This window comes from Pongo abelii, chromosome 10 (genome assembly GCF_028885655.2).
Source record: "Pongo abelii isolate AG06213 chromosome 10, NHGRI_mPonAbe1-v2.0_pri, whole genome shotgun sequence".
NCBI classification, from domain to species: domain Eukaryota; kingdom Metazoa; phylum Chordata; class Mammalia; order Primates; family Hominidae; genus Pongo; species Pongo abelii.
The window spans coordinates 46,668,852-46,696,095 of record NC_071995.2 but is presented as its reverse complement, the minus strand read 5'-3'; the positions used below and the strand labels follow the sequence as shown (position 1 = coordinate 46,696,095).

Sequence of the window (27,244 nt, the reverse complement as noted above, 5' to 3'; positions counted from 1 at the left end):
TATATATGCATAAACATACCTGAAAGAAAACATCTAGTCAGCTGGGGGTATGCATACCCTTGAAAATACAACACGAGGCCAGGCATGGTGGCTCAATTCTATAATCTCAACACTTTGGGAGGCTGAGGTGGGAGGATAGCTTGAGCCCAGGAGTTTGAGATCAACCTGGGCAACATGGTGAGGCCCCATCTCTATAAGAAAATAAAATATATATTATATATATAATTATATGTTTATATGATATATATATAATTATATATATATTATATATATTTTTTATATATATATATATATTTTACTTTTATTTAAAAAAATAGAGATGGGATTTCACTGTGTTGCCCAGGCTGGTTTCAAACTCCTGGGCTCAAGCAGTCCTCCCACCCCAGCCTCCCAAAGTGCTGGAATTACAGGCATGAGCCATTGTGCCCAGCCAAAAAAATGTTTTTAATTAGTTGGGCATGGTGGCACGTGCTTGTGGTCCCAGCTACTCAGGAGGCTGAGGCAGGAGGATTGCTTGAGCCTGAGAGGTTGAGGCTGCAGTGAGCTGTGTTTGTGCCACCGCACTGGTGACACAGCAAGACCCTGTCTCAACAAAAATCAAATTTTAAACCCAGATTTGTATATGCCAACTCAGGCTTTTACTTTATTAACAACCTGTTAAACACTTAAGAACATTTAAAGAGCAGTGTTCTGCTTATTCTTTGGCACATAATAGTCATGCAACCTTGATGAACAAATGGATGAATTAACACCATTGTCTTTAATCAAGCTGGGCATGGTGGGTGCCCCATGAGTCTTGGAAGCCCAGGTACTGTGGTAGGGTTTCTCCTACACACTGACAGAGATACCTTTGAGTGTGGAGGCTTTTCTAGCGATGGTTCTGTGATTAAGTTGTGTCTCCAGCCAGGGGTGGGCTAACTCTCCTATCTCTCCAAGAATCATCTCACCTTTCTCTGTTGTTTGGATTTCTTCTAACTTGATCCAAGGAAAAAGCTCCTTCTCTGGTCCCTCCAGGGTGCAGATGGGCTTGTGCTGCCTGTGGGTGGATATTGTGTTTAATAGTTTTGCCCTTTCCATTTCTGCTACCACCATCTCCTACTCTACTCCTCTTCCCCTTCAGGTTCCTGAACAGAGCCTCAGACCTGGATAAGACAATAGCCTTCCACCTTCACCACACTGTTCGAGTCTGCTGATACATCAGTGCAGTATGCTGTGTCATCCTTTTGCTTAGAAACTTCCAATGTGTTCCCACTGCCTTAGCCTGACATTCAAGGTTCTTCACAACTAGCCTTTTTTTTGTTTTGTTTTGTTTTTTGAGCTGGAGTCTCGCTCTGTTGCCCAGGCTGGAGTGCAGTGGCGCGATCTTGGCTCACTGCAAACTCCGCCTCCTGGGTTCATGCCATTCTCCTGCCTCAGCCTCCCGAGTAGCTGGGACTACAGGCGCCTGCCACCATGCCTGGCTAATTTTTTGTAATTTTAGTAGAGATGGGGTTTCACCGTGTTAGCCAGCATGGGTCTCGATATCCTGACCTCGTGATCTGCCCGCCTCAGCCTCCCAAAGTGCTGGGATTACAGGCGTGAGTCACTGCACCCGGCCTACAACTAGCCCTTAATTCCCTCTCCAGCCACCTCTCTCTAGTCTCTGGCCAAATCCCTTACTTTAGCCAAATTAGTCCATTCATTTTTCCTAAACATCTGGCCCTCTGCCTTTACCTCCTTTCTCACTTGTTTAAAAATCCCACTCCAAGATCTAGCTCAAGTTTCACCTCCTCCACAAAGCTGCCTGTGCCCTCTGCAACCACAAGGACTTTTATAGTTTTTCCCCACGTTGGCTCCTTTAGCTCTGTTAGCACAACTCATTTAACACCTCCCACTCATTACCTTGTATTGCTATATATCTTGTTTATTTGTGTAATATTTAATATTAAAAATTATTTTTATAACCTGAGAAGTAACATCTGAGCAGGAAAAAAATTATTTTTATAACCAAAGTAATTTTTATTGTAAAAGATCCAAACAATACAAAAATATACAGAGCAACATGTGGGACATTCCCCTTTACCCTTCTCTCTCCCATGCCCAAACGTAACCATCCTCAGCTATTTGATGTGCATCCTTCTAGTTCTTTTTCTAAATGTATGTGCTGACACATGTTTGTGGAGGGGTTAAAATATAAATGGGCTCATATCACATCTGTTATTCTGCTACTTGCTTTTCTACTTAGTGTATATATACATTTGTCTTAGAGATTTTCTATATTAGTATAATTAGATCTCCATTTAATGGCTTCTCAGTATTTCATAGTATAATTTCTTCAAAATAAAACATACTGTCTAGAATCTATTATTTGGAGGGTATCATGTAGCTAGTACTTAGCTCCAGACATGATTGCAACCTTGACCTTGCCATCAGTTAGCTGGCTCTTTGGGGGAGATAGGAAGGGAGGAATGGGGCATACACAAATAACTGCAACAAAAGGAAAAATATAATAATGCCCACAAGTGTATGCCTGGAGCTCCTAGCTAAGAGAATCAGGACTTCACAGAGGAAATGATATTTGAGCTTAGCCTGGAGGGAGCTTGACAGGTAAAAGAAGTGTAAGAGTTCAGGCACAGAGATGGAAACAGAAGATGTAGGTTTGTCTGATGCCAGACCACAGTCCATGAGCAGAAAGGGAATTTGGCTCAATTCACAAACATTTACTGAGTATTGATGTGTCAGACACTATACTAGCAATGAAGATTTAGAAATGAGAAACATGAGGTTCCTGTCTCTAAAAGGGATTCAGTTTAATAGAATAAAAGCCAAGTTTGGAAAAGCAGATTAGGGCTGGATGACAGGCTTTCAGTTGTCATGTCAAGGAGTTGGAATTTTATTCACGTGGGCAATGTGAAGCCATGGTAGGCTTTTTAGTGGGCAGATGATGGGACTGAAACTGTAGATAGCAGCAGCGTACACAGTGGTCCAAAGTAGGGAGAGGCTAGGGATGAGGGGCTTATTATTTTTTGAGACAAGGTCTCTGTCACCTAGGCTGGAGTGCAGTGGTGTGATCATGGCTTACTGCAGCCTTGACCTCCTGGACGCAAGTGATCCTCCCACCTTAGCCTCCTGAGTAGCTAAGACCACAGGAGTAGCTAAGAGACCACAGGTGTACACCACCATACCTAGCTAATTGTTAAATTATTTGTAGAGATAGGGTCTTGCCATGTTGCCCAGGCTGGTCTTGAACTCCTGGCCTCAAGCAATCCTCCTGCCTCAGCCTCCCAAAAATGTTGGGATTACAGGTGTGAGCCACCACACCAAGACTTTTTTTTTCTTTTCTTAAACAAGATAGAAGTTTAAAGGCCGGGCGCGGTGGCTCATGCCTGTAATCCCAGCACTTTGGGAGGCCGAGGCAGGTGGATTTTGAGGTCAGGAGATCGAGACCATCCTGGCTAACAGTGAAACCCCATCTCCGCTAAAAAAAAAATACAAAAAATTAGCTGGGTGTGATGGCGGGCACCTGTAGTCCCAGCTACTTGGGAGGCTGAGGCAGGAGAATGGCGTGAACCCGGGAGGCGGAGCTTGCAGTGAGCCGAGATCGTGCCACTGCACTCCAGCCTGGGCAACAGAGTGAGACTCTGTCTCAAAAAAAAAAAAAAAAAAAAACAACAAGATAGAAGTTTATTTCTGCCTCAGTTAAAAGGTGTCTGGGGGCCGTGCATGGTGGCTTACACCTGTGATCCCAGCACTTTGGGAGGCCGAGGCAGGTGGATCACCTGAGGTCAGGAGTTCAACACCGGCCTGGTCGACACGGTGAAACCCCATCTTTACTAAAAATACAAAATTAGCCTGGTGTGGTGGCACACACCTGTAGTCCCAGCTACTCTGGAGGCTGAAACAGAATTGCCTGAACCTGGGAGGCGGAGGCTGCAGTGAGCCAAGATCGCAGCATTACACTGCAGCCTGGGCAAGACAGAGTGAGACTTTGTCTCAGATAAATAAATAATAAATAAACAAAAATTAGCCAGATATGCTCGCTTGAACTCAGGAGGCGGAGGTTGCAGTGAGCCAAGATCACACCACTGCACTCCAGCCTAGGCAACAGAGCGAGACTCGGTCAAAAGAAAAAAAAATGGTGAGCTGGGCGTGGTGACTGACGCCTGTAATCCCAGCACTTTAAGAAGCTGAAGGGGGCAGATCACTTGAGTCCAGGAGTTCGAGACCAGTCTGGGCAATATGGCAAAACCCCATCTCTACAAAAAATTTAAAAATTAGCCGGGTGTGGTGGCATGCCCCTGTGGTCCCAGCTACTTGGGAGGCTGAGGCAGGAGAATCACTTGAGCCCAGGAGGCAGAGGTTGCAGTGAGCCAAGATTACACAACTGTACTCCAGCCTGGATGACAGAGACCCCCATCTCAAAAAAAAAAAAAAGGTATCTGTTGGCTGGTCTGAAGATAGGTGTCTCAATTGTTCACAGCCAGTTACAGATCAAACTACTCTTTCCCCCTTCTCACTACTGCACTTGTCTTTTTTTTTCCCCCCACAAAGAATGGGGCTTCAGATACAACTGAAAAATAAAAGTGTCTGGTAGTAGGCAATCCAGAGCTGGCATGGTGGCTCTGCAATTAACAAGGACTTATGCTTCTTTTTGCTTCACCATCCTAGTGTGCAGCTTCCATCCTCATGGTCATCTCATGGTCTAATATGGCTTCTAGAGCTTAATTCATCTCATCTACATTCCAGATAGCAGACAGAAGGAAGGAAAGATGATTAGGGGGAGAGAGAGGAGCACAGAAGGACGCTTTCTAGTTAACTCTTTAAAGGGCCTTCTTGGAAGTCCAAGACAATACTTCCAACACTTCTGTTTATGTTCTCTTGGCCAGAACTTAGTCAGTTGGCCATATCCAGCTTTAAGGGAGACTTGGAGATGAGTTTTGTGGGTTTTTTTGTGTAACTTAAAAAATATCTTGATACGTAATTCGCAAACAGTGAAATGTACAGATCGTAAGTATACAGTTTGATAAGTTCTGACAAATGCATACACCCATGTAACCCACATCCCTCTGAAAATATAGAGCATTTCATCACCCCTAGAAATTCCCTCCTGCTGAGAGGACTTTTTTTTTTTTAAACAATACAAATGAGAGATAATGAAGGCTTCTTATCCTGAGGTGGGAGGGTTGTAGCTATGGGAATGGAAGGGAAGAGCTGGAGAGACTGTGGAAGGAGAATCCAGAGTAGACCCGTTGGATATGGGAGATGAGAGAAGAATGAATGCTGGTAGCAGAGCCACTAACAGAAACAAGAGATAGGGAGGAAGTCTAGGTTGTTACAGATGGATTGGAAGAATGAGTACAGTTAAGACTGTTGGCTGGGCGCATTGGCTCACGCCTGTAATCCCAACACTTTGGGATGCTGAGGCTGGCGGATCACGAGGTCAGCAGTTTGAGAGCAGTCTGGCCAACATGGCGAAACTCCATCTCTACTAAAAATACAAAAATTAGCCAGGTGTGGTGGTGGGTGCCTATAATCCCAGCTACTCGGGAGGCTGAGAGAGGAGAATCGCTTGAACCTGGGAGGTGGAGGTTGCAGTGAGCCAAGATCGTGCCATTGCACTCCAGCCTGGGCGACAAGAGTGAAACTCCGTCTCAGCAAACAACAACAACAACAACAAAAACTGTTTTAAAAAGTGGGCCGGGCGTGGTGGCTCATACCTGTAATCCCAGCACTTTGGAAGGCCGAGGTGGGTGGATCACCTGAGGTTGGGAATTCGAGACCAGCCTGACAGACATGGAGAAACCCTGTCTTTACTAAAAATACAAAATCAGCCAGGCATGGTGGCGCATGCCTGTAATCCCAGCTACTCGGGAGGCTGATGCAGGAGAATCACTTGAACTCGGGAGGCAGAGGTTGCGGTGAGCCGAGATCGCGCCATTGCACTCCAGCCTGGGCAATGAGCGAAACTCCTCAGAAAAAAAAAAAAAAAAAAAAAAAAGTCTGGTGGCTCACGCCTGTAATCCCAGCACTTTGAGAGACCGAGGCAGGCGGATCACCTGACATCAGGAGTTTGAGACCAGCCTGGCCAACGTGGTGAAACCCCTTATCTACTAAAAATACAAAAATTAGCCGGGCGTGGTGGCGGGCGTAATCCCAGCTACTTGGGAGGCTGAGGCAGGAGAATTGCTTGAACCTGGGAGGCGGAGGTTGCAGTGAGTGGAGATCGCACCACTGCACTCCAGCCTGGGCTGCAGAGTGCAGTGAGACTCTGTCTCAAAAAAAAAAAAAAAAAAGTGAAGTCTTTACACAAACATAAATGGATTATGTGTGCTGCCCTTTGAGAAGTTTGTTGATGAAAGGAGAAAGGAAACAGTAGCACCAGAGGAAAAGATCAGGGATTTACCCTGTTCTTACAGGATAACAGCTCCTTGCTCTTTTCAGCTAGCTTTTCAAAGGACAGGGATAGGACAGCCCCCTGCCTTCTTTCGGATACTTGGATCTATAACCTCCAGAAATTCAAGCTGAAGTAGTTGGAGGTCGGAGAGGAATGAGAACTGCCTGGGTGGGGTCTGCCAGCCAGACACTGCCAGGATAGCCACAAGGAGACAACTTAGAGGGAAGAACAGACAGCAACCACGTTGGACTCAGGCAGTCCTGGGTTTGAATCCTGTCTCTGTCACCACCTAGTCTGATGACCTTGGGCACATCCTGAGCACCCTGTGCCTTATCTGTAAAATGGAAACAATTATGCCGACCTTTCAGGGTGGTTTTGAGGATTAGAGACTAGCTCCTGACACACAGTAGGTAATCGTAAATGGGTGCTATTATTTGGCCCGACCCACGTTATAGGACAGAACGTCTAACGGATGTGTCAGAACGTGCGCCCTCCGGATCTTGGAGGGTACAGAGGGCGCCCCTCGGCCTCCTCCCTTTCGGAGGTGGGGACAAGGTGGAGGAAGGGCTGCAGGAGGAGGAGCTCTAGCATCGCGACCCGCCCCGTCCCGTCCAGTCTGGCCTGGGCGCCGCGGGAACGCTGTCCTAGCTGCCGCCACTCGAACAGCCTGTCCTGGTGCCCCGGCTCCCTGCCCCGCGCCCAGTCATGACCCTGCGCCCCTCACTCCTCCCGCTCCATCTGCTGCTGCTGCTGCTGCTCAGTGCGGCGGTGTGCCGGGCTGAGGCTGGGCTCGAAACCGAAAGTCCCGTCCGGACCCTCCAAGTGGAGACCCTGGTGAGGAGATAGTCCCGACCCTCAGCCCCCGTGGGCCGAGCCTTGTGGGGTGGTAATACTGGGGTCTCAACGAACCTGGGAGCCGGGAGGAGAGGAAGTGCGGGAACTGAGTTGGGGGTGGTGCCGGGTCTAGGGGCGAGAACGGGATCTTTGGAAGAGCATCCGTGACCCTTGTAGTCCGATCGTAGGTGGAGCCCCCAGAACCATGTGCCGAGCCCGCTGCTTTCGGAGACACGCTTCACATACACTATACGGTGAGGGGTCTGGGGGGCCGGGGCGGGGCCTGGGAGGGGGCGGGGCCCTGCTGAAACACGTCAGCTTTGGCTTGGACACGTGGCAAGCGGTTCGGGAGAAGAAACTCGGGGCTCTGGGGTCGTCGAGCACGTGGCGAGGGGAGAGACGTTGCTCTTCCGTGCCTCTTTTCCCTCCTTGCTTTTCTGCCAGTTCCTACCTGGCACGGAGAAGTGCACGGTGGAGAGATCTCTGAGAAGCGCCAGCCTTCTGGGGCTTCCTGTTCCTTACAGCGGTAAGGGGAACGCTAGGCTGCCGCTCTAAGGGGGCTGCCGCCGCCCAGCGGTCCAGGTGTGTGTTGCGCGCCTGCTGGGAGGGAGAGGGTGCTAGGTGTATATGCTCTTGATGCTCTCTCCCCCCAGGGAAGCTTGGTAGATGGACGTATTATTGACACCTCCCTGACTAGAGACCCTCTGGTTATAGAACTTGGCCAAAAGCAGGTGATTCCAGGTATGTGACCTGTGCCTCCCATTCCACCTCTTCCCAACCTGAGCCCTTTCTTAGCCTCTTCAGCTCCAAAGCTGCCCTGGAAATCCCCCCTGAAATGAGTAAGACCCTAGGGCTCTACCAGTTACCTCCTGAGGTTCAAACCTCACTTCTAGTACTCCACTTGTCCCATACCCTATTGGAAGCCAGAGATTTAAGAAGTGAGGGAAAGGTCAATTGAGGATGGAGGAGGAAGACTTTGATCTTCATGTCATGGGATTTGGGGAAGGTGGATAGCTTCCAGTTCAGTTGTGTCTTCTTCTTCAAGGTCTGGAGCAGAGTCTTCTAGACATGTGTGTGGGGTGAGTATCTGGGCAGGGGTGGGCCTGGGTACTCCCTTTGCATGGGTAGAGGCTTTCTCTGCCATCCTCTCTCCTTAAGCAGGAGAATGTGGAATAAAGGACCCTGCTTCCCACTGGACAGGTCCAGGTCATTGGGACCCCTGAGGACATTCAAAGCCTCTGTGCCTCTTGTGCTGTTGCTTTTGTTGGGGGAGTTGAGGCACATGGGGAGATGGACACCTTTGCTGGCCAGCCTGTTTGGTGTTCAGGTGGAAAAGTTCGTGTTTGGGGTGTGAAGATCCAGGGGGTTTTGCTGGAGGAGCTTCAGCTGGACTGAGGCTGCTAGCCTACCTCTCCTGCCTCTGGCTGTGACTGACATTCCTTCCCTCAGAGAGAAGCGAAGGGCAATCATTCCTTCTCACTTGGCCTATGGAAAACGGGGATTTCCACCATCTGTCCCAGGTAATCTGACTAGGACTCTCTCTCAGGCCATCAAAATACCCAGTCCCTAAAAGCTATAAGGAGCTATACTTTGTCTGATGCTTGAGAAGGTCCAGACCAAGTTTGTTTAGACAGATAGGAGTGGATGGGGCCTCCATCTACAGGGCCACTTTTCTCCTCCTCATATCACCAACGGGGACTAAAGACAAATAACCTGATGAGGCCACCTGGCATGACCTCCAGCAGCCAGTAACTTGTTAGGGAAGAGACCTGTTTGGGCCACATGGGTCTGCTGCCTGTGCGACCACCTTTCCCAGAACACTGGACTTCTTTCCTGCCCTTTTCTACAACTCTACGCTGTGTCAGCTGTACAGCCACCGCCCCCCCCCCCACCCCCCGCTTCCTTTCAGCCTCTTCAGGGAAGAGACAGTAAAAATAATCACAGTCAAGTAATTCAAAACAAAACAAAAAGCAACTGTTAAAGCCAAGTCTACCCCATAACTTTAAAAGCCATCATTGGTCACTGCCGACGTCTATTTTTGAAAGGTTGAGATGGACAGATTTCCCAAGATGCATATCTTTTGCTTTCAGTTCTAACAAATGTTCTATTAGCTAAAATGTGTTGTACTCCACAGAGTATTGGGCTCGTAATTCTTCTTCTTCTTTTTTTTTTTTTTTTGAGACGGAGTTTCACTCGTTGCCCAGGCTGGAGTGCAATGGTGCAATCTTCGCTCACCACAACCTCCGCCACCCGGGTTCAAGCGATTCTCCTGCCTCAGCCTCCCGAGTAGCTGGGATTACAGGCATGCGCCACCACGCCCGGCTAATTTTATATTTTTAGTAGAGATGGGGCTTCTCCATGTTGGTCAGGCTGGTCTCAAACTCCCAGCCTCAGGTGATCCGCCTGCCTTGGCTTCCCAAAGTGCTGGGATTACAGGCATGAGCCACCGCGCATGGCTGGGCTCATAATTCTTATCCTAGTTCCAGCTTAGAGGAAGGCCTGGAAGGAGGGTAGGGGGCCCAAGGAGAAACTTTTACCCAAAGCCCTATTACCTCCCCATTCCCAGTGCTGCTTATTTGCACCTCTTCTGCCGACTCATTTCTGTTCCACCTGCCCTTTTACTTCTTAAGCAGCGTCCTCATCCTTCTTCCTCTTCAGCTCTTATGTTGAAGCTCCTGTTATCTCATAATCACGTTGAATGTGCTCATTGGTTGGTTGATTTTTAAAAGTCTAGTTTAAATCCATTTAATTTCAGCCCTGCAAAGACTCTATCTGTGTGGTTATTTGGAAATACGATAAATTAGTAGTTAGTATAGAGGGTTCTCCCACTTACAAATGGAGAAGAGCCTGTACATTTCATATTCACAGAAAGTTTTCCTGCATTCAAAGACTTGTCACTGGACCCAAGCCACATGTGTAGTTGGGGTCAACATGATTATCACTGGACTCTGCTCGTAATCCTCCTCTACTCTTGTCTAAAGGAATTCAACCTCACATTTAAATCTTGTCAGCTTCATAGTTGTTGGCTTTGCTGTGGCCTACCCTCCCTATTTTCATTCAGATTCTGAGCCCTGGATAAAATGCAGAGTCTAACCCTCTCCACCCCTCTGCCTCTCCAGCGGATGCAGTGGTGCAGTATGACGTGGAGCTGATTGCACTAATCCGAGCCAACTACTGGCTAAAGCTGGTGAAGGGCATTTTGCCTCTGGTAGGGATGGCCATGGTGCCAGCCCTCCTGGGCCTCATTGGGTATCACCTATACAGAAAGGCCAATAGACCCAAAGTCTCCAAAAAGAAGCTCAAGGAAGAGAAACGAAACAAGAGCAAAAAGAAATAATAAATAATAAATTTTAAAAAACTTCTTTGCATTCTTCATCTGATACTTTCTGAGACTGCCTTTGAAAGTGGGAATGAGGTAAAGGGCTGAGGAAAAAAGCGTTGTGAGTTGCATCTTGCCTGGCATGGGGATGGTTGTAGGCCCTGGATCACCTCTTCCCCTGGCCTCCTCTTGCTGTCCTAACTGACTTTAAGGACCTGGTCTTGAGTCTTCCCATAGGATCTCTAGGTCCTTAAGGTATGGATTTTGGCTCTCATGGTGCCCTGATTCTGAGGAGGGATGCTTAATTGAGCAGTGAGCCTCCTGGTAGTTGCCTAGCTGTTCTCTCTATTCCCTGGGACCACAGTGTTCCTAGTGTCCTCAAAGAGAACTGCTCTGTCCAATATGGAAAAGATATAAGGAGCTCATAAACTCCGTGGAAATTTTTAATAGCAACATCCCTACATTTCTGAAAAAAAAAAAAATCTCTAGGAGTTGAAAGATTTTTTTTCCTTAGATCACAGGTTGTGGAAGATCATGTGGGCTGCTTCAATTATATTTTAAGTGGTTGGATGTTGTTTATCACCTGGATGGCCTATATGTATGGACAAGGGCTGGGGTAAGTTGCTTTGATAGTTGACTATAAAGAGTGGGTTGAGCTGGCTCAGCACTTCGTCACTCACTGAGATGCCATCCAAGTACTGCTTCAGCATCTCCCGCAGCTTCCCATTGATATCTAGCAGCTGGGCTCGTCTGTGTTGGAGGCTCAGTTGCTCCAGTTTCACTTTGTTGTACCTTTTCCAGAAATTCTCCATTCCTATGTAGTCCACCATCACCTGGGAGTGTAGTTACAGGGAGAAGGTGTGCAGCGAGACCCATTAGCAAATGCTGCCCAATGCCCCGCCATCCCCCAGGCTTTACCTTGGTGAGCTCCTCAGTAAGCTCTTCTAGATTATTCTCCTGAATCCCCTCCTGCTCCTTAGGAGTCAATACTGATGAATAAAAAGGCAGTACTTTTTCTTCCTCGGTTTCAAATTTCCTACATATTTCAGCAAGTTTAAGGATCTTTTCACCCTATTTGAAGCAGGAAGAGAGTTTATATTAGGAAAGGGAGTGGAGAGGGAAGCTAGTGGAGTTGGTTCCCCTGTTTGAACCCAGGGAAGCTACTCATCCGAGTGGGAAACAATAGCAATAAATACATATAGCAAATGGAGGTTACCATGTAACACACACTATTCCAAGTATTTTCTTATTGTAAAATTAATTCATAGCCTGGGAAACATAGGAAGACCCCATCTCTACAAAAATTATTTAAAAGCCAGGCATGGTGGCACATGCCTACAGTCTCAGCTACTGGGGAGGCTGAGATGGAAGGATCACTTGAGCCCAGGAGGCAGAGGCTGGAGTGAGACAAGATGGTGCCACCACACTCCAGCCTGGGCAACTGAGCGAGACCCTGTCTCAAAAAAAAAAAAAAATCATTATTAATAATTCATTCCTTAAAAAAAAAAAACTCATTCTCTCATTCTTTTTTTTTTTTTTTTTTTTTTAAAGATGGAGTTTCGCTCTTGTTGCCCAGGCTGGAGTGCAGTGGCGCGATCTCGGCTCACCGCAATCTCTGCCTCCAGGGTTCAAGCGATTCTCCTGCCTCAGCTTCCCAAGTAGCTGGGATTACAGGCATGCACCACCATGCCTGACTAATTTTGTATTTTTAGTAGAGACGGAGTTTCTCCATGTTGGTCAGGCTGGTCTCGAACTCCCAACCTCAGGTGATCCACCTGCCTTGGCCTCCCAAAGTGTTGGGATTACAGGTGTGAGCCACTGTACCCAGCCAAAACTCATTCATTATTAATTATTATTATTTTTTTTAGACAGGGTCTTACTCTGTCACCCAGGCTGGGGTGCAGTGGTGCAATCCTGGCTCACTGCAGCCTCGATGTCCCAGGCTCAAGTGGTCCTCCCATCTCAGCTTCCCAAGTATCTGGGCTCACAGGCATGTGCCACTATGCCCAGCTTTTTTTTTTTTTTTTTGTAGAGATGGGCTCTTCCTATGTTGCTCAGGGTGGTCTCAAACTCTTGGGCTCAAGCAGTCCTCCCACCTTGGCCTCCCAAAGTGTTGTTATTACAGGCATGAGCCACCATGCCTGGCCAATTCATTTCAATTTAAAATGTAGACCGGACGCGGTGGCTCACACCTGTAATCCCAGCACTTGGGAGGCCAAGGTGGGTGGATCGCTGAGGTCAGGAGTTCGAGAACATCCTGGCCAACATGGTGAAACCCTGTCCACACTAAAAATACAAAAATTAGCCAGGTGTGGTGGTACGCACCTGTAATTCCAGCTACTCAGGAAGCTGAGGCAGGAGAATTGCTTGAACTGGGGAGGTAAAGGTTGCAGCGAGCCAAGATCATGCCACTGCACTCCAGCCGGGGCAACAGAGTGAATAAAACTTCATCTCAAAAAAAAAATTAATTAAAATGTAAGAGGGGGCTCGACGCAGTGGCTCATGCCTGTAATCCCAGCATTTTAGAAAGCCAGGGTGGGAAGATCGTCTGAGGCCAGGGGTTTGACCCAGCCTGGGCAACATGGCGAAACCCCATCTCTACAAAAAATACAAAAGTTAGCTGTGCACTGGGGAGGCTGAGGTGGTAGGAATGCTTGAGCCCAGGAGGCAGAGGTTGCAGTGAGCCAAGATGGCGCCACTGCACTCCAGCCTGAGAGACAGAGTGAGACCCTGTCTCACCAAAAAGAAAAAAAAAAAAAGTAGGAAGGGGCTCACCAGGGTGGCTCACGCCTCTAATCCCAGCACTTTGGCAGGCCAAGGCAAGAGGACTGCTTGAGGCCAGGAGTTCATAACCATCCTGGGCAACACAGTGAGACCCCATCTGTAGAAATACATAAATAAATAAATTAATTTAATTTAAGAGGGGAGGAAACATGGAATAAAAAAGGTATTCCAAGTGTCCACTCAGCCAGGAAGCAGGAAGAAGCTCCCGCTATCCTTTCCAAATCCCTTTCACTTTGCAGGGAGGCAGGTTCCTTGACTTTATTCTGTGTTACCTTATCAACAATCTCTCCCTGTGTTACCTTATCAACAATCTTTCTCAGGGCCTTGAGGGTGGCATTACTTTCCAGAGTAAGTTTGACTAAGTTCTTCTGGGATGCTGCCCGGGCCTGAGTCCTTTGGGCCTTAAGTTTTCGCAGTTGTACAAGGACCAATTCCTTGTCATTACGGATATACCGGTTCTCATCTTCACTCTCACGGCTGTGTATCATGATCTTGTCTTTTGAAATAGTTATGGCATCCTAGAGGAACAGAGTAGATTAGGGGAAACACTTGACCAACTGAGGGTCTTCAGTGAGACAGGTAAAAGGGCTGTCTGGGGACTGAAATCAGAGCATATCATCTTTTCCCAACCAATGATCAGTGATGAGCCCCAGGGGAAACAAGGGGAAGCAAAAGAGGGGATAATAGAGCAGTTAAAGCAGTGAGTATTTCCAGGTGGCTACACTAACCTGTAGTTTCTGTATTTTTTTCATCTGTACTTCAATCTCTTTGGAGCTCTTCTCATCCTTCACCTGCAGGGTCTCAAAGGCAGCCTTTCGATCCTCTGTGGCATCAGTGTAATTCTTGAGTACATCCTGGAACTTTCTCCACAGATCTTCTACTATGCTCTCCAGGTGCAGTCTTAGAAAGTGCTTCTCTTCTAAATTCTAGCAAGTGACCCCAAAATAGCAAATGTTTGGAATTACCTTATTAGTGCCCTTTCACTCCTACCAGCAATCTCACCCTCTTGAACTGTTTGTAGCATAGTTTAGTACAGTGGTCTCCAATGAAAATGCCTACACAAGACCAGGCAGATGATATAAATATGTTTCGTGGGCCGGGTGGGGCCTGTGGTGAACTGGAGAGGAAATGCTGCATTTGGGAGGAGGAGGGGCAGCCACTGTGCTCCACGTGAGCCTTGCCATTTGGAAATGTGGCCCAGTGTTGCCAGATCTTTAAATTTTTCAAGGGAAGCTGAAAATTTGGATGTTTTTGTGAAATCTCCAATTTTTAAGTGTAGGATGCTTATTCAAAAAATTTTATAAAACACTGTGGGGTAAATAAAAACAAAGAACTCCATACCCAAACCTAGGTCTGCGGGCTGGCTAAGATTGCAACCTCGAGGACAGTGGAAAGCACTTTGGATCAACGGGCAGGAGACCTAGATTCTCCTGGTTCTACCACAAACCAGCAGCATGACTTTGGCAGGTCATTTTACTTACTTGTGCCTTACTTTCTTCATCTGAAAATCACAGGGGTGAAGCCAGATGATCTCCTTGGTGCTTTTTAGCTCTAAAATGCATTCCCTTGACATTTTAGAATGTCCTCCCTCCCAACCAATTTTCACAAAATTACAAAAAGCAGTAGGGATACCTACAGGGGCAATAGATGTTTTATTGACTGTGTTGGCTAAAGGGGTCTCTTCTACCTCTAGTAGCCTTGAGCATTTTTCTTTTTTTCTTTTTTCTTTTTTTATTTTTTTGAGACAGGGTCTCGCTCTGTCACCCAGGCTGGAGGGCAGTGTTGCTATCACAGTTCACTACAGCCTCCATCTTCTGGGCTCAAGCGATCATCCTACCTCAGCCTCCTAGGTAGCTTGGACCATAGGCGCACACTACCACACCTGGCTATTTTCTTTCTTTTTTGGGGGGGGCCGGTAGAGATGGGGGGGGGTCTCCCTATGTTGCCCAGGCTGGTCTTGAACTCCCAGTCTCAAGTGATCCTCCTGCCTTGGCCTCCCAAGGTGCTGGGATTACAGGTGTGAGCCACTGTGCTCAGCCTCCTTGAGCATTTTTCTATCACCTCCTCCCACTTCTTGCCTATCTACTCTCCCTCCGTACCATGTTTTTGAGATCATTCCACATGCTCTGGAACTCCAGCTTGCTTTCATACTCAGAATCTATATAGTTCTGTTCCATGGCCATGAAGATATCTTGTAGATAGTGAATCTCTTTCTCATGTTGGTCAATAATTGTCTTCCTGTAGGAGACAAGACACTGTTCCTGCTCTGAGGGATACAGGATATTGACCAATAATGACAATTCAAAGCAGTATGTAATAAATCTATGTGAATGGTACAAACTCTTAGGTACTGATGGAGAAAAGAGAGAGGGAAGGCTCTATTCTTTTTAGGGCTAGAAAGAATGAGTAAGGTTATTTTATTTTGATTTCTGAATGGGTAATACATTCACGTGATACAAAAAAAGTACAAAAGATTACAGTGAGAAGTCTCTCTCCCATCCCTGTTCCCTGCCACATGGGTAGGATTTTGAGAGCTGAAAGTGGGTAGTTGGTAAAAGGAATTTGAGGAGTTAAATTTTAAAAGAAGAAAAAAAAAGTTATTTAAAAAAGTAAAACAATAACTTAGCCAGGTGTGGTGGCATGCACCTGTAATCCCAGCTACTGGGGACGCTGAGGCAGGAAAATTGCTTGAACCCGGGAGGCACAGGTTGCAGTGAGCTGAGATCGTGCCACTGCATGCCAGCCTGGACAACAGAGCGACACTCCGTCTTGAAAAAACAGAACAAAATAAAAAAATAAAACAATAAAGAAAAAAATAGTGAAAGAAAAAAAAGAAGAAAGTGGGTGGTGAAGGCACACAGACAGGGGCCTGATGTGAATAAAGGGAAGCTAGAGCTGCAAACTTAAGCCCGAGTTTGTTTAAAAGGAACCAAGTTATTCTCTGCTGGGGGTCCTGTGATAATCAATGTGGGATGCTCCAAGATACTAGCCACTTGCTTACAGGCAACTCCTTGACACAGACTCTGGGCACTCCCCTGGATTCAATTCCCCATCTTCTCTTAGGCCCCCATACCTTTCTGTCTCAAACTCCTTGGTTAGGGCTTCCAGCTCCATGTTGTAACTTTCCTCCAGGAGACTGAGCCGGCGCCTCTGCAGGGCCAAGAGCTGGTCAACATTGTGCAAGTGGCTGCGCAGGGCACGGGCGTACTGCTCCTCGGCTTCGGACAGGTCTTTAGCTAAAGACTAAGCCAGAAAGAGAGAGTTACCATTCCAGCTGAATAGCATCTCTGTGAGAAAATAAAAATATATTCAGCTGGCAGTTTTTTCTTTGTTCCTAATGCCAATTCTTTGGCTTTAAGAATGCTGGCTGTCCTCCTCACTCTTGGGTAAAGCAAGAGTGATGGCAAGGGCTGAGCAAGGTGGCTCGCATTTGTAATCCCAACACTTTGGGTAGCCAAGGTGGGAGGATTACATGAGCCTGGGAGCTCAAGACTAGCCTGGGCAACATAGTGAGACCCCCCCCCCCCCACATCTCTACAAAAACAAACAAACAAAAAAACTCAAACATTACCCAGGCCGTAGTCCCAGCTACTCACAAGGCCTGGGCAGGAGGATTGCTTAAGCCCAGGAGTTCAAAGTTGCAGTGAGCTGTGATCATGCCACTACACTCCAGCCTGGGTGACAGAACAAGACCGTGTCTCAAAAAAAAAAAAAAAAAAAAAAAAAAAAGACCAGGCACGGTGGCTCACACCTGTAATCCCAGCACTTTGGGAGGCTGAGGTGGGCAGATCACGAGGTCAGGAGTTCAAGACCAGCCTGACCAACATGGTGAAGCCCTGTCTCTACTAAAAATACAAAAATGCCGGGCGCGGTGGCACAAGCCTGTAATCCCAGCACTTTGGGAGGCCAAGGCGGGTGGATCATGAGGTCAGGAGTTCAAGACCAGCCTGGCCAACATAGTGAAACCCCATCTCTACTAAAAATTTAAAAAAAAAAATCCGGCCATGGTGGCAGGCGCCTGTAATCCCAGCTACTTAGGAGGCTGAGGCAAGAAGAATTGCTTGAACCTGGGAGGCAGAGGTTGCAGTGAGCTGAGATTGCGTCACTGCACTCCAGCCTGGGTGACAGTGCGAGACTCTGTCTCAAAATAAATAAATAAATAAATAATAAAAATACAAAAATTAGCTGGTGTGGTGATGCATACCTGTAATCCCAGCTACTCAGGAGGCTGAGGCAGGAAAATCGCTTGAACCCGGGAGGCCAAGTTTGCAGTGAGCTGAGATCACGCCACTGCACTCCAGCATGGGCGACAGAGTGAGACCCCCATCTCAAAAAAGAAAAAAAGAAGTGATAGCAAAGAGCCCCATGAAGCCAGCCAGTGTCCTGTGGATGACTAATATTTACAGTGATGTAGCTACCACTGAAATGAATCGGGGATTCTTAGAGAAATGGGTGCTTTGAGGTCTGATGCAGAAATTAAGTTGAACCTGGGGTATCTTTTTTTTTTTTTTTTTTGAGACGGAGTCTTGCTCTGTCACCAGGCTGGAGTGCAGTGGCACGATCTTGGCTCACTGCAACCTTGGCCTCCCAGGTTCAAACGATTCCTGCCTCAGCTTCCCGAGTAGGTGGGACTACAGATGCATGCCACCACGACCAGCTAATTTTTTACATTTTTAGTAGAGACAGGGTTTCACCATGTTGGCTAGAATGGTCTCGATCTCTTGACCTTGTGATCCGCCTGGCCTGGCCTCCCAAAGTGCTGGGATTATGGGCGTGAGCCACCGCGCCCGGCAGAACCTGGGGTATCTTATCATAAAAGACAGCAAAGAAACTATAAAAGACCAAAAGGGTCATGTCAGAAGGACCCAGGAACCAACATGAAGTGCCTCACTGAGGCAGATTTTCCAAAGAAAATCACAGCAATATCTCCCATCCTACAATTCTCTGCTATGTGACCTTGCCACTCCCCCATCAAAAGGTGGTGTCTCTTCTTCCAGCTCCTTGAATTTGGGCAGACCCTATGACTACGTGGGTCAATAGAATATGGTGGAAGTGACACTATGCCAGTCCCAGGCATAACCCTTGGCTGGCCTGGCAGTTTCTGCTTCCCGCCCCTTAGAATGCTTGTTCTTAGTATGGTCCCTCCAGGAGCCTAACAGTCATGCTGTGAGAAGCCAAGTGCACATGAATTTATTTATTTATTTATTTATTTATTTATTTATTTGAGATGGCGTCTCGCTCTGTCACCCAGGCTGGAGTGCTGGAGTGCAGTGGCGCGATCTTGGCTCACTGCAAGCTCTGCCTCCTGGGTTCACGCCATTCTCCTGCCTCAGCCTCCTGAGTAGCTGGGACTACAGGAGCCCGCCACTATGCCCAGCTAATTTTTTGTATTTTTTAGTAGAGAGATGGCGTCTCCGTCGCCCAGGCCGGAGTGCAGTGGTGGGATCTCGGCTCATTGCAACCTCCTCCCCACAGGTTCAAGTGATTCTCCTGCCTCAGCCTCCCAGAGTAGCTGGGATTACAGGCATACACCACCACACCTGGCTAATTTTTTGTATTTTTTAGTAGAGATGGGATTTTACCATGTTGGTCAGGCTGGTCTCAAACTCCTGACCTCGTGATCCGCCAGCCTCAGCCTCCTAAAGTGCTGGGATTACAGGTGTGAGCCACCATGCCCAGCCAGAAGTTTTTTTTTTTTTAATCAGTTATCACTGGAGGATATCAGATAACCAATTTTTTTAAAAAACTGGCAAATAAAGGCAAGAGAAAGAATCAAGCATTTATCTTGCCTTTCCTATATAAACTATAGCTCTGAGTAATTGAATAGAAAATGAGGGGAAGTATCTCTTTTCAGAAATACTCAAGCTAATGAACAAAAAATGAATAATACTATTAGAAAATCAGGCCAGGCACAGTGGCTCACACCTGTAATCCCAGATCTTTGGGAGGCTGAGGCAGGAAGATCATTTGAAGCAAAGGTTTGAGGCCAAGAGTTTGAGACTAACCTGGGCAACAGAGTGAGGCCCCCATCTCTATTTCTTTTTCTCTTTTTTTTTTTTCTTACTGGATCACTACATCCAGCCCCCATCTCTATTTCTTTTTCTCTTTTTTTTTTTCTTACTGGATCACTACATCCAGACCCCATCTCTATTTCTATTTCTTTTTCTTTTGAGTCAGGGTCTTGTCCTGTCACCCAGGCTGGGGTCAGGTGACATGATCACAGCTCACTGCAGCCTCAACCTCCCAGGCTCAATTGATCCTTCACCTCAGCCCCCTGAGTAGCTGGGACTACAGGCACACATCACCATGCCCAGCTAATTTTTAAGTTTTTTTGTAGACAGGTTTTTGCCATGTTGCCCAGGCTGGTCTCGAACTCCTGGGCTCAAAGGATCTGCCTGCCTCAGCCTCCCAAAGTGTTGGGATTACAAGCATGAACCACTGTGCCTGGCCCCATCTCTATTTCTAAAATAAAATTTAAACATTTTAAAAATAAGCATTTTTGCATCTCCCAATGATTTAATGGATCAACAGCTGCTAACATCACAAAAAGAGAGCTAGACAATATGTGCCTCTTGATACAACATCGCTAAGCATCTAAATCCAATTACCAAAATAAAAATACAGAGGACAAAGTAATGTGTTAAACTGCAATACAGAATACTATGCAGTTGTAAAATAAGAAGCTCTTTATGGGAAAATATGGAACAATCTCATATATATATGAGCACAATCTCGGCTCACTGCAACCTCTGCTTCCCAGGCTCAGGTGATCCTCCTACCTCAGCCTCCCCAGTAGCTGGGACTATAGGCACATACCACCACACCCGGCTAATTTGCATATTCTTAGTAGAGACAGGGTTTTACCATGTTGCCCAGGCCGATCTCGAACTCCTAGGCTCAAGCGATCCGCCTGCATTGGCCTCCCAAAGTGCTGGGATTTCAGGCATGAGCCACTGTGCCCGGCCTCCAAGATATATTATTAAGTGAAAAAAGCAAGGGGCAGAATAGTATATAATATGATCATTTATGTAAAAAAAGAAAAAAGTTTCCTTATGAAACTAGAATTATTGGAAGGAACACTGGGTACCTGGAAGGCACTGGTGGGGAGGAACTTTTCTCTATATAACGTTTTTTTCTTTTGAATTTTGAATAATGTGAGTGTATTACCTTCAAAAAAGTAAAACAAGATTAAACAGAAAAGCATTTACGGAATTGCCCACGTGATCCAGGCACCTTGAGTCCACTCACTGTAAACTACCATGACCTCTACACAGAGACAGCTTTTACCTTATATGTTTACAATGATAAAAGGATCTTATGAAATAGGTTCTGATAATGGAAGACTATTCACTCACTCAACAAATGTTTACCTAACCCCTGCTATGTACCAGCACTGTGCTGGATGTTGAGGATTCAGAGATAAAAAGATATGCCCACTGCTCCCAAAGGAGCTTAGAGTCTAGTAGGAAGAGTTACATAAATAGAAAATCACAACATAACATGGAAATTGCTCTAAGGTTGCTGATTTATTGAGTGACAATGAGATATAAAGGATTGAGTGCCTACATCTGACTAAGCACTGGGAAAGGCTTCATAAGAGATGTTATTTGTATCAACTCTTGAAGGAGGAATGAAAGTTTGCCAGGATGGTCGGGCATGGTGGCTCACTCCTGTAATCTCAGCACTTTGGGAGGCTGAGGCAGGTGGATCACCTGAGGTCAGGAGTTCCAGACCAACCTGGCCAACATGATGAAGCCCCGTCTCTACTAAAAATACAAAAATTAGCTAGCATGGTGGCGCACACCTGTAGTCCCAGCTATGCAGGAGGCTGAGGCAGGAGGATCACTTGAACCTGGGAGGTGGAGATTGCAGTGAGCAGAGATTGCACCACTGCACTCCACCCTGGGCAACAGAGTGAGACTCCGTCTCAGAAAAAAAAAAAAAAAAAAGCGTGGGGCTGGGCGCGGTGGCTCACGCCTGTAATCCCAGCATTTTGGGAGGCTGAAGTGGGCAAATCACTTGAGGTCAGGAGTTCGAGACCAGCTGGCCAACATGGCGAAACCCCGTATCTACTAAAAATACAAAGATTAGCTGAGTGTCGTGGCGCACACCTGTAATCCCAGCTACTTGGGTGGCTGAGGCAGCAGAATCGCTTGAACCCGAGAGGCGAAGGTTACAGTGAGCCGAGATCGCTCCACTGCACTCCAGCCTGGGAGACAGAATGAGACTCCGTCTCAAAAAAATAAATAAATAAAAATAAAAATAATAATAAGAAGAAAGTTTGCCAGGACGACTGGAGAAGAAATGGAGATGAGAATTCCAGATACGGGGAATAGCATGTGCAAAGGCACAGGTAAGAAACAAGGCTGGCTGTATGAAAAGTACAGGTAGGCAGAGGCCAGGTGTGGTGGCTCATGCCTGTAATACCCAGCACTTTGGGAGGCCAAGGCAGGCAGATCGCCTGAGGTGGGGAGTTCGAGATCAGCCTGACTAACATGGAGAAACTGCGTCTCTAAAAATACGAAATTAGCTGGGCGTGGTGGCACATGCCTGTAATCCCAGCTACTTGGGAGGCTGAGGCAGAAGAATCGCTTGAACCCAGGAGGTGGAGGTTGCGGTGAGCCGAGATCACACCATTGCACTCCAGCCTGTGCAACAAGAGCAAAACTCCATCTCAAAAAAAAAAAAAAAAAAAAAGGAAAAGAAAAGAAAAGTACAGGTAGGAACCAGATCATGAGGGCTTTGATGTTTTTACTATGGAGTTTGGATTTTTTCCTGTAGATGGGGGAACCACTAAGATTTAAGCAGTGGAGTGACAGGATTAGATTTCTGCTTTAGAAAGATAATCCTGGAACTCACGCCTATAATCCCGGTACTCACGCCTATAATCCCAGCACTTTAGGAGGCCAAGGCAGGTGGATCACCTGAGGCCAGGAGTTAGAGACCAGCCTGGCCAACATGGTGAGACCCCGTCTGTACTAAAAATGCAGAAATTAGCTGGACGTGGTGGCGTGCACCTGTAATCTCATCTACTCAGGAGGCTGAGGCAGGAGAATCACTTGAACCCGGGGGGCAGAGGTTGCAGTGAGCCAAGATTGTGCCACTGCACTCCTGCCTGGGTGACTCTGTCTAAAAATAAAATAAAATAAATAATAATAATCCTGGTAGTTCTGCAGAGAATCTAGAGGCAGTTCAATGTGAAGGGTGGAAAACAGGAAACTATTACTAATAGGTTAGGTTAGAGATGATGCCCAGGTCTCAACTGCAGGAGGACAGTGGAAAAAGACAGTAGGGTATAGCTTTGAAAACTATTTTAAAGTAGACGACTTATACAACACTTAGTAACAGAGGTCAGGGATAGATGCAAAATCTAGGATGGACTGGACCCAGTGGCTCATGCCTGTAATACTAGCACTTTGGGAGGCCGAAGTGGGAGGACTGCTTGAGGCCAGGAGTTCAAGACCAGCATGGGCAACATAACAAGACTGCATCTCTATAAAAAATTTAAAAATTTGTTAGGTGAGGTGGTATGCACCTGTGGTCCCAGCTACTCCAGAGGGTGAGGTGGGAGGATCAGCCTGGGCAACACAGCGAGACCTTGTCTCTACTAAAAATTTAAAAAATAATTTAAAAATTTAGCCAGTCGCTGAGTGCGGTGGCTCACGCCTGTAATCCCAGCACTTTGGGAGGCCAAGGCAGGCGGATCACGAGGTCAGGAGATCGAGACCATCCTGGCTAACACAGTGAAACCCCGTCTCTACTAAAAATACAAAAATTAGCCGGGCGTAGTGGCGGGCGCCTGTAGTCCCAGCTACTCGGGAGGCTGAGGCAGGAGAATGGCATGAACCCGGGACTCAGAGCTTGCAGTGAGCCAAGATCGCGCCACTGCACTCCATCTAGCCTGGGCAACAGAGCCAGACTCTGTCTCAAAATAATAATAATAATAATAATAATTAAAAAAAATAAAAATTTAGCCAGTCGTGGTGAGAGCCTGTAGTCCCAACTGCTCAGGTGGGAGGATCACTTGAGCCCAGGAGCTTGAGTGTAGTGAGCTATGATCGTGCTACTGCACTTCAGCCTGGACAACAAAGTGAGACTCTGTCTCAAAAAATAAAATAAAATAAAGCCAGGGTAATGTGTAAGATTGGCCCTAGAAAACTGGTTAAAGGGTGAGATGGCCAGACTCAGAAATCCAGGGAATGCTGAAGTTCAGAGGATGGAGAGAGGAAGATAAACTCACTGGAGTGAATGATTTATGTCCCAGAGGTAGGAAAAATGACAGAATGGTGTCATGCAAGCCAAAGGAGAATTTCAAGACCCAGGCATGACCAAGAATGTCAGTGCCATAGAGAGGTTAGGTTAGATAAAGACTAAATGATGAAAAGTAGCCACAATTCTGAACCAGTGGCCTTTACCTGAGCAGTTTCCTAGAGAAGGGTAGAAATCAGATGTTGTGGGATACAGGGTAAAATGGAAGTGAAGAAGTAGAGATAGTGAGGATCACTAACATTTCCACATTTAATATGTGTTGTCTTATTCAGGAATGACCCTGAAGGTGGTTAATATTAACAGTGTGTGATTTACCTAAGCAAGAACTGTTATAAGCTGCGAGGCTGCTGTGTAGGAAGAAGTTAATTGTCTCAGGGTGAACCTGGCCAACTACTCAGCTTCCCTTCACCCATTCATGCCTGAGGTTGCAAATATTTTTTGTGAAAAATCAGATCTTGGCGGTGACCTTGAACAGTACGAGATACGTAACTCCCACAAACTTAGCATTCCAATAATGGAACACTAGGCAATGAACACTGCTGTTCTTATCAAGTGTTTTTTTAGTTTTTTTTTGAGACAGAGTCTCGCTCTGTCGCCCAGGCTGGAGTGCAGTGGCACAATCTCTGCTCACTGTAAGCTCCACCTCCCAGGTTCACGCCATTCTCCCGCCTCAGCCTCCCAAGTAGCTGGGACTACAGGCGCCCGCCACCACGCCCGGCTAATTTTTTGTATTTTTAGTGGAGACAGGGTTTCACCATGTTAGCCAGGATGGTCTCGATCTCCTGACCTCGTGATCCGCCCGCCTCGGCCTCCCAAAGTGCTGGGATTACAGGCTTGAGCCACCGTGCCTGGCCCTCTTATCAAGGGTTTGATAACTTCCAATAAGTGTCTGAAAAAGCCTCTTAAAAATCCATAAAGTATGGGCTGGGCGCGGTGGCTAACGTCTGTAATCCCAGCACTTTGGGAGGCTGAGGTGGGTGGATCACCTAATGCAGGAGTTCCAGACCAGCCTGGCCAACATGGTGAAATCCTGTCTCTACTAAAAATACAAAATTACCTGGGCGTGGTGGCGGGCGCCTGTAATCCCAGCTATTCAGGAGGTTGAGGCAGGAGAATCGCTTGAACCCAGGAGGTGGAGGTTGCAGTGAGCCGAGATCGCGCCACTGTACTCCAGCCTGGTGACAAGGGTGAAACTCCTCAGTGGCTGGGCGTGGTGGCTCATGCCTGTAATCCCAGCACTTTGGGAGACTGAAGCAGGCGGATCACCTGAGGTCGGGAGTTTAAGACCAGCCTGACCAACATGGAGAAACCCCATGTCTACTAAAAATACAAAATTAGTGGGCGTGGTGGCACATGCCTGTAATCCCAGCTACTCAGGAGGCTGAACCTGGGAGGCAGAGGTTGCAGTGAGCCAAGACCGCACCATTGCACTCCAGCCTGGGCAACAAGAGTGAAACTCCGCCTCAAAAAAAAAAAAAAAAAAATTCCATAAGGTATAACTGGTGGGGTGTGGACTTCTAATGAATAATGGTTATTGCAAATTTGAGGACTCTTGATATTTATCTCTGGAAGCTGCCCAGGGTCTGCTGAGCTTTTTCCCCAGGGGTTAGGCTATGAAAGAGAAATGTGTGTTTTCTAGAGGGGGAATACCATGTTGGCAATGTATATTTTGCTGCTACTGTGGGCTTTGTTTTGTTTAAAATGGAAAAGACTCTGGCTGGGCGCAGTGGCTCACGCCTGTAATCCCAGCACTTTGGGAGGCCAAGGCGGGTCACAAGGTCAGGAGATCGAGACCATCCTGGCCAACATGGTGAAACCCCCATCTCAACTAAAAATACAAAAATTAGCCAGGCGTGGTGGCACACGCCTGTAGTCACAGCTACTCGGGAGGCTGAGGCAGAAGAATCACTTGAACCTGGGAGGCGGAGGTTGCACTGAGCCGAGATTGCGCCACTGCACTCCAGCCTGGCAACAGAGCGAGACTGTCTCAAATAAATAAATAAATAAATAATGGAAAAGACTAAGGAGAAGGCAGTAAATGGAGGCAGAATATTAAAAGACAAAAGAAGGGGTACAGAAAATCCCTTAGAAGAAAAGATAGGATGGAATCAAGAACTCAAGAACCTCCCAAGAGCATAAGGATGGCTGATTGAATTTCTTAGAAATCCAGAACTGCTCTTACCCATGGAGATCTTCTCAACCTTATCCAGGGCCACTGAAGTTGAATCAAGAGGCCAAACAATTTACTTGAATGGAGCACTGCAGTGGGAATCAATAAACACATGCCAGAGTCCTGGTTCTCTCACTGACTATGTGACCTTGGGCAAGTCAGTTCCCCTCTGGAACTGAGCCTTCTGACACTGAAATGAAGGTGTGGGACTCATTTCAAGTCACTGGGTGATGTCTACTGTGCCTTATGACTCTACTATTGGATAGTACTGGTTTTGGGCAATAGATGACAAGGAGAGTGGGTCCTCTAAGGGAGAGAGGGATGAAAGACAGCCCAATATTCTATTTTTTATTTCTGTGAAAACCGTTTTTACCAATAGCCTGGCTTTCTCACAGCCTGTGTCTTATGAAGGCTTTAAGACGGATTAATTCACTAGGCTCATTCTATTAAGAGGTCAGGAAGCCATACTCAAGGTTTCCTTGGAAAGAGTGCCTACCTTGATGACATTGTCCTTACAGTCCACCACTCGTTCAAATGTTTGGCTGAGGATCTCAATGTCCTTATGAAGTTCTCTGGTCTTGACTTCCCGAAGGACAGTTCTCCACTGTGTGTTAATCTTATTAAGGTTTAGAGCACTGTTGTGTTCCTCCTTGGCCAGCTTGTCCTGTGTGAAGGAATAAATATACCTCCAGGAAGTCAGGGCCTTTCAGTACAACAAACAAGATCACTCTTAATTTGTCAGCTGACACCTTACCCCTTTTCGATGGGAACGGCCTGATGGCATTTAGGGAGGGCAAGGGTGAATTTCCTTCAGGGTGGGAGCATCAGAGTAGGATGTTGTTTGTAATGACCCATCTCCAGGGAGAATATCAGCATTCCAGACAGCTGGGACAGCTGACAGGACCTACGGTCCCAGTTCTGGGATTCAATAGAGATTGCCAAGCTGTATACCACCCATCCCCTCCATGCTTTGCAGAGAACACCCCCGCCTCCCAAACAATGTTGCCTGAAATCTAAGTATATCTGGGTCTCAGGATTTCCGGAGGAGGGGAGGTCAGGATGAAAATGAGGTTTCCTCAGTGACAGGGCCAGGGCAGGGGGTGGATGGGGTTGAGCAGGACATAATGCAAAAGGCCATCACCTTCAAGAACTGGCTGAGGAGCCTCTCCTTCTTTTTGGCCATCTCCTCCTCTGCCAGCAACTTCTGCTGAAACAGAAGCAGCTGCTCCTCATCGGACAGGTGCGCCTTGGCCATTTTTTCTTTCTTAGGCATGGCGGGCAGGGGATTTGATCCGGGAAAGAAGCCTCGGCCTGCCTCGGCCCGCGTTACAGAGCGTAGAAGAAAAATGTCCCTAGAAAGGAGCCTTCCAGAAGTGCCCCTGGTTGTGGGCGGTTGTGGGACCGGAGATCTCAGCCCTCGAACAGGAGAGACCCCCGGCTATCAGTGAGGCTGAGCTCTCCCACGGTAAGACGCGTCTAGTCTCCTAGCAACGAG

General features: G+C 47.1%; 2 protein-coding genes and 1 long non-coding RNA gene across 7 annotated transcripts in view; 1 reads left to right on the top strand and 2 right to left on the bottom strand.

Moving 5' to 3' along the window:
- Positions 1-7,514, bottom strand: part of LOC129049126 (uncharacterized) — a 27,517-nt gene extending 20,003 nt beyond the window's left edge. For 3 of the 4 annotated variants that reach the window (XR_008511944.2, XR_008511943.2, XR_008511946.2), the window contains exons 1-2: positions 7,283-7,483; positions 948-1,036 (exon numbers count right to left, since the gene is read on the bottom strand). This is a non-coding gene — a long non-coding RNA (uncharacterized LOC129049126). Of the gene's footprint in view, positions 1-947; positions 1,037-7,282 lie in introns of all 4 variants that reach the window. The other variant, XR_008511945.2, reaches the window with a different exon arrangement.
- On the top strand, positions 1,033-10,569 carry FKBP11 (FKBP prolyl isomerase 11). The gene is made up of 6 exons (XM_002823169.6): positions 1,033-7,207; positions 7,396-7,461; positions 7,861-7,948; positions 8,253-8,286; positions 8,657-8,727; positions 10,327-10,569. Exons 1-6 carry the CDS (start codon positions 7,079-7,081, stop codon positions 10,542-10,544), a joined length of 606 nt encoding a protein of 201 aa, XP_002823215.1. The 5' UTR covers positions 1,033-7,078; the 3' UTR covers positions 10,545-10,569.
- Positions 9,344-27,244, bottom strand: CCDC65 (coiled-coil domain containing 65). Of its 2 annotated transcripts, XM_002823168.5 has the most exons (8): positions 26,891-27,244; positions 26,246-26,413; positions 16,384-16,553; positions 15,410-15,548; positions 14,039-14,236; positions 13,610-13,828; positions 11,445-11,597; positions 9,344-11,359 (listed from the first exon to the last, which is right to left on the bottom strand). In XM_002823168.5, exons 1-8 carry the CDS (start codon positions 27,020-27,022, stop codon positions 11,084-11,086), a joined length of 1,455 nt encoding a protein of 484 aa, XP_002823214.2. In that variant the 5' UTR covers positions 27,023-27,244; the 3' UTR covers positions 9,344-11,083. The 2 variants fall into 2 exon arrangements, with proteins under 2 accessions (XP_002823214.2, XP_054383173.1); XM_054527198.1 differs by lacking the exons at positions 26,246-26,413; positions 26,891-27,244 and adding an exon at positions 17,515-17,531 and having other exon boundaries at positions 10,954-11,359.